Source organism: Hirundo rustica, chromosome 12 (assembly GCF_015227805.2).
Source record: "Hirundo rustica isolate bHirRus1 chromosome 12, bHirRus1.pri.v3, whole genome shotgun sequence".
Taxonomy (NCBI): Eukaryota; Metazoa; Chordata; class Aves; order Passeriformes; family Hirundinidae; genus Hirundo; species Hirundo rustica.
Genome location: NC_053461.1, coordinates 659,821 through 666,410, shown reverse-complemented (window position 1 = coordinate 666,410; position 6,590 = coordinate 659,821). Strand labels below are relative to the sequence as shown.

At 62.2% G+C, this 6,590-nt stretch overlaps 1 protein-coding gene across 1 annotated transcript; it reads left to right on the top strand.

Moving 5' to 3' along the window:
* The first annotated feature begins 1,845 nt into the window (after positions 1-1,845).
* Positions 1,846-5,002, top strand: BARX1 (BARX homeobox 1). The gene is made up of 4 exons (XM_040076660.1): positions 1,846-2,050; positions 3,926-4,211; positions 4,347-4,431; positions 4,838-5,002. Exons 1-4 carry the CDS (start codon positions 1,846-1,848, stop codon positions 5,000-5,002), a joined length of 741 nt encoding a protein of 246 aa, XP_039932594.1.
* Positions 5,003-6,590: the final 1,588 nt, after the last annotated feature.

The following is a 6,590-nucleotide window of genomic DNA, read 5'->3' as shown; positions in this document are numbered from 1 at the left end:
ATGTGGGCAGGCAGTGAAGTACGGAGCATAAATTAATTCGTTGTTGTCGCATGCAGGGGTGAGCAGCACAGAGAAACGGCAGCGGCACTCAAACAGCGCTGACAGGAGCGGCGGGGCGGCCTCGTGCTCTTCGCAGTTCCCCAACGCCGCCACCTACCCCTGCCCCGATATTTAATTCCATATTTACAGAGCCGGGGGCCCGATGGGCCGGGGGTCCCCTCGGCCTCCTCTGCGGGGGGATGCGGAGCCCCCGGGGCTGTTCGCTGGCTCGGGGGAGCCGTGGCTGCCGGCCCCCCACCCCTGCGGCCGGACGGGACCCACGGGAGGCGCTGGAGCCCGCACGGCTCGGGGGAGCCCGGGGCCGGGGAAAGCGGCAGCCGGGCGCTGGGGCTCTCACCCCGAGGGCTGCGCTCACGGACGGCACCCGCGGGTGACTCCCGTGGCCGTCCCCTCTTGCTTCGTGCTTCCCAAACGGAGCCGGGCCAGACCCCGCGGCTGCCCCGCTCTCCCCGGCGCGTCCCCCGCAGCAGCCGGGGAAGGCGGCAGAACCCCCTTGTTTTGGTCCAAAATCGCAGAGGAGGAAGCTGAGCTTCCCTTGCCGGGGGTTGAGCCCCGCTCCCGGCCCTCTGCGTGGCTGAGCCCGTGGGTTCCATCCCAGGCGCGGTCACGGGTGGGCAGCTCCGGCCGCGGGCAGCCAAAGCCGCCCCACGCCGTGGGACCCCTGGCCGGGCTGCCGGGGCTTCTCCGGAACCGTGCCCCCGCAATCCACAGCGCCGACGCTTTCGGGAGGCATTTGGGCGTTCGGGCCCCCGCACACGGATCCGGCTCGAAGAGCGTCAGTAACGAGCAGGGGCGGCCCGTGGGTCCCTGTCGTGCGTGACACAGGCTAAAGGCAATGGAATGAATCACGTTGTACCCAGCAAAATGTTCGTGTAAATGATCCGAGAGGGCGCGGAAAGGCTCCGCTTCGTGCAGGGCTCTGCTCCCCGAGCAGCTCCTTTCCGATGTTTACAGCGCTTTGGCCCGGGTCGGCAGGAGCCCGGAGCTGAGGGCATCGGGCCTGGGCTCCTCCGCGGGCAGCCCCGGCCTTCAGCGCGGCCCCGCCTGCCCCCGAGCTGCCCGGGCTGCCCCGGGCCCGGCCACCGCACCGGGGCTGCCCCGAGGGCTCCGAGCCGCCCGTGCTGCGGGGCAGGGCCCGAGGGGCTCCGTGCGGCTCCGCGTGTGCCTCCACCAGCCCAGGCACCCCAGGGCACCCCAGGGCACCCCGTCGGGAAGGGGATGGGGAGGGCGGCGGGGTCCGGAAAGCGAAAGGGACGGAAGGTCGGCGTGGGGACGGGATCGGGGATAGCCACGAGTGTGGCCACGGGGATGGGGCTGGAGCCGGGGTCACGGACAGGGATGGTCACAGGGATTAGGCCGGGGCCGCGCTTCGGAGGGCGCAGCGGTTGTTTGGGTGTCTGCCCTCCCGCAGCGAGCAGAACGGGTAATTTGCTTTATATGGCGGGGGATCAAATGCTGGGCTGTAACCCCGCTGCAGGTACTCGCCCGCCCCGGCCCCTTCCTTCCTCCGCGGCCCCTCCCGCGCCCTCCCCCGCCTCGCTGACGGCCCCGCCGGGCACGGCCGTATAATAGGCGGCGGCCGCGGCCCCGGGGCGGAGAGACAGACGCTGCCCGGTGCCGCGCCCCGTGTGCAGGCGGCGGGGACGGCTCCGGGCCGCCGCGCAGGGCCAGGGGAGGGGCGGCGGGGCGATGGGCAGAGCCCCCGCTGCCCGGCTGCCGGCCGGGGGGCTGCGCTAGGACGGCCCCGGCGGCCGGGGGTCCCCCCGCGCCCCGGGGGCGGCGAGGATGCAGCACCCGCTGGAATTGGGCGCCGCGCGCTACTTCCCGGCCGAAGCCTTCCCCGACCACCGCTCCCACCGCTACCGCAGCTTCATGATCGAGGAGATCCTCACCGACCCCCCGGACGCCAAGGGGGCCGCGCCGGCCGGGGAGCTGCTCAAGTTCGGGGTGCAGGCGCTGCTCTCCGCCCGGCCCTACCACAACCACCTCGGTACGTGCCGGGGCCGGGGGGCGGCTGGGGGCCGCCGGGGGGGAACGCGTCGCCCGCCGATGGTCTCCGGAGCCTTTGGCGGCCGGGTTCCGCGGAGAAAAACTTAGGAATTCTGCCTACGAACCTCGCTGCGGGGCTCTGCCGGCCGTGCGCACCCCCGCCGAGCCGCGGGCGCTCCGGCCGCCGGCAGCCCGGGGCTCGGGGCCTAAAACCGGAGAAAGCGGCGCCGCGGCTCCAGCGGCCCGCGCAGAACGGCCCTGGACTTCGGGGAAGAAGGCTGTTGTCGATAGTTCTGTTTGGGGTTTTCCCCCGTGTTTTTGGATGAGGTGAGAATGGCTGGAGCCGAGCGGCGGGGTCTGTGAGGGCTGCGAGGGGCGGCCAGAGCGCCTGCGGTCACGGATTCGGCCGGAAACCCGACCCGTGTGCGAACATAAAAATAGATAATACACGGAGCTATTATCTATAGAATATAGATATATGTTATTTTTATATTATAATAATAATATAGAAGACGGAAGACGTAACATTATTGTCCATATTATACTACATATTTGGGTTGGTTTTTGTTTTTGGTTTTTTTTACGGGTGCCGGCATTTTCTGTCCAGTCGGATATAGCATCCAGGACAAATGCAGTTTATTACCATATTCAAATATCATTGGGGGTTTTGGGGGGTTTTTTTCCCCTCTTTTTTTTTTTTTTTTTTTTTTTTTTTTTAATTTTTACTGTTTTTATTGTTCTTGTTTGAAGGATTTTTTTTTTTTTTTTTTTTTTTGGTGGTTGTATTTTTTAATTTTTTTGTGGTTTGGGTTTTTGAAGTTTTTTTAACACTAGTGTTAAATGAATTTTGAAGGCTAATTACTTAATATATTTTAAAGGCCAATATTTAAATGAGTGATGGCGAAAGCTTTCACTTCTCAAGCCATCTTCATCTGCGGAGCCGTAGCTCTTTGTCCATTGACCTGAACAGAAAATGAATATCCCATTTTCATTCTCTGCATTTAAGAGAAAAAGATGAAAGCGTCAAGCCCCCCGCACGAGAGCAAGATGCGTTAGAATATCTAGAAATCAGTATTAGTTTCAAGAAGGACTGTTCAGAACTGCTCGGAATAGCGGATCAGATAAAAGGCCCTTTACACCCCTCAGGCTCAGTTCCGCAGGGATAGGCGGGAGCAGCATCGGGCCCTGTAGGGCGGGAGGCGATTTCGGAGGAGCAGATCCCGCAGGGACTCCCCTGAAGTCCTTTCCCCTCGGCCGAGGTCGCTGCCGTGTCGCTGGCGGAGAGGCCGTGCCCAGCAGGACCGCAGCCCCCAGCCCAGCCCGGGAGCGGAGAGGGGCCGCCGGCAGGGACCGGGCCGGGCCGAGCCGGGGGAGGGGATCGAGCCGAGCAGGCCGGGCCGGATCGGGGAGAAGTGAACGCAGCATCCTCGGGGATGGCTCACTGTCCTCTCCCCGGGCTCCCCTTCGTAGGAGCGGGATAGGGATTACTACCAGGTCGAAGATATCCTGAAAACTCCTGGGAAGGGAACCCCGGGACCGTGCCGCCCCCGCTGCTCGCCCAGCTCAGCCGGGTCCGGCGGCTGTTGGGTGACACCGAGGGGAGCGCTTTGGGTTTGCTTTGAATTATTTTCACTCGTAAGCCCCGAGTAACTCTGCGATTGGCATGTGCCGGTTGAAGAGCAGGACGCGTCCCTGTGCTGGCGGAGCCGGGGGTTCAGGACCCGCGGCGGTGCCGAGGACGGAGGAGAAGGGGCCGGGGTTCCCTGCGGGGTTCCCTGTGGGGTTCCCTGCGGGGTTCCCTGCGGGGTTCCCTGCGGGGGCTGCTCCCCGGGGAGCCCGGGGGTCCCTGCGCGCTGACCGCCGCTCTCTCCCGCAGCCGTGCTGAAGGCGGAGCCGGCCGCCGTGTTTAAGTTCCCGCTGGCTCCCCTGGGCTGCTCGGGGCTGGGCTCGGCGCTGCTGGCCGCCGGCTCGGGGCTGCAGGGCGGCTCCGCCTCGCCGCATCTGCCGCTGGAGCTGCACCTCCGCGGGAAGCTGGAGCCGGGCCCCCCGGAGCCGGGCAAGGCCAAGAAGGGCCGCCGCAGCCGCACCGTGTTCACCGAGCTGCAGCTCATGGGGCTGGAGAAGCGCTTCGAGAAGCAGAAATACCTCTCCACGCCCGACAGGTAGGCCACGGCCGACCCCGCACCCGGGGCGCGACGCGGCGCCGCGGGACGGGGCTCGTCTTGCCCGAGAAAGCTGGGAAGCTGCCGGCCCGGACGAAGGCTGCCGGCCTGACCTCCTCTCTCTCTCGCCCGCAGAATAGACCTGGCCGAATCGCTGGGGCTCAGCCAGCTCCAGGTGAAAACCTGGTACCAGAACAGGCGCATGAAATGGAAGAAAATAGTAAGTGCCCTTTATTAGTGATAATCCTCCCCTCGGGCGTGCTGTGTCCGCGTTCCATAGGGCACCGAGCCTTGCCCCGCGGGCTCCGTCCTTCTGCACACCGGCCCCGGGATAGTTAAGGGTAGCATTAAGGATAATTATAATAGTAATGGTGACGATGATAAGAATGCGCCCCTGCTCTTTAATCCCGTGCCCCTGGCGCAGCATCTCCTGGCCCCCGGCGGTGCAGTTGCCGGTCCTGTCCGAGCTGTCCCGCTGTACCGCTCGGCCCCGGGGCGGCGGGCGCAGCCCCAGAGGACCCGCACCGGGCAGGGGCAGGGCGGAGAGAGGGGCTGCTGCGGCCCGGCCGGCGGCAGCTCTGTTCTACCGGGGTGTCCCCTTCCTCCGCCCCCTCCCCGCCTCGCAGGTGTTGCAGGGGGGCGGCCTGGAGTCCCCCACCAAGCCCAAGGGCCGCCCGAAGAAGAACTCGATCCCCAGCAGCGAGCAGCTCTCGGAGCAGGAGCGCGCCCGGGACGCCGAGAAGCCGCCCGAGAGCCTGGGCTCGCCGGCCGAGGTCAGCCAGGAGGAGTGAGGGGGGCCCGGCCCTGCCCGCACGGCCCCGCCGGGCCGGCCCGAGGGGATGGAGGGCAGCTCGGACAGCTCGGACAGCTCGGACAGCTCGGACAGCTCGGACGGCTCGGACGGCTCGGGCAGCTCGGGAAGCTAGGACAGGTCGGGCAGCTCGGACCGCTCGGGAAGCTCTCGGACATTTCGGACAGCTCGGACAGCTCGGGAAGCTCTCGGACATTTCGGACAGCTCGGACAGCTCGGGAAGCTCTCGGACAGCTCTCGGACAGCTCGGACAGTTCGGACAGCTCGGGCAGCTCTCGGACAGCTCTCGGGCAGCTCTCGGGCAGCTCGGACAGCTCGGGAAGCTCTCGGGCAGCTCGGACAGTTCGGACAGCTTGGGCAGCTCGGGCAGCTCGGGAAGCTCTCGGACAGCTCGGGCAGCTCGGGAAGCTCGGGCAGCTCGGGCAGCTCGGACAGCTCGGGCAGCTCGGGCAGCTCTCGGACAGCTCGGACATTTCGGACAGCTCGGACAGCTCGCACAGCTCGCACGCCGGGCCCCCGGCCCGCAGAGTGCTGCCCGCCGGGCCGTGCGCCGGCCCGAGGGGCCAGGAGGACACTGGATCCACCTCCCACATCTACTCGCTGTCTAAAACCCTGTGGTGCCCCTAGTTATCCGAAAACTGCATTTTATGATCAATTTTATTAATGCGAAGATATTTACTTTATTTCAATAAAGTATTTTATGAACTATTGCTCTGAGTAACGTAATGCTTTGGGGTTGACTTTTTTAAAAAATTGGTTTATATATATATGTGTGTGTGCGTGTATGTATATATGGATATATGGATATATGTGTGTGTATATATATATATTTTTCCCACGGAGGCAGGTTAGAGATTCAAAACCAAGTTCCAGGCAGGTTACAGAGAAAGTGCAGAGCGCAGTGGTACCGGGAAGATTCTCCTATCGGTTTCCGCGACGGTTTGGCTGCTCGTGGCCGGGAGAGGCCAGACCCAGAGAGGTCTTCCCTGGCTCAAATTCGGACGCTTTCGGATTTTAAAGATACGTTAGTTGCTGACAAAAGGTTAATTAACTTCTGCACTGTGCACTCTGAAGGGTACTTTTTAAAAAATGCTCTTCATGAGCTGCTGCGATGTAGCACAAAATCCTGGTGCTTTGTTGTTCGGGTCGGGTTGGTTTATTTTATTTTATTTTATTTTATTTCATTTCATTTCATTTCATTTCATTTCATTTCATTTCATTTCATTTCATTTCATTTCATTTCATTTCATTTCTTTTCTTTTCATTTATTTTCATTTCATTTAGTTTAGTTTAGTTTAGTTCTTTATTATTTTATTTTAATTTTTTTTATTATTATTTAATTTTATCTCTTGTGTTCCCCGAGTCTCTTCTCCACGTTTTCCGTTGGGATGTTAAATTACAGACATGCAATTGCTGTTATTTCGCTAAGAAAAAAAATATTCGAAAGCAGCAGCGCAGGGAAGGTCGAGAGGCGTAGGGCGAGGGCCGGGAGCGGCGGGACAGCCTCCCAATTACCGGCGGTAATTAGCGCCCGCGGCTCGAGTGTCTCCCTGCCCCGGCGGGTGCCC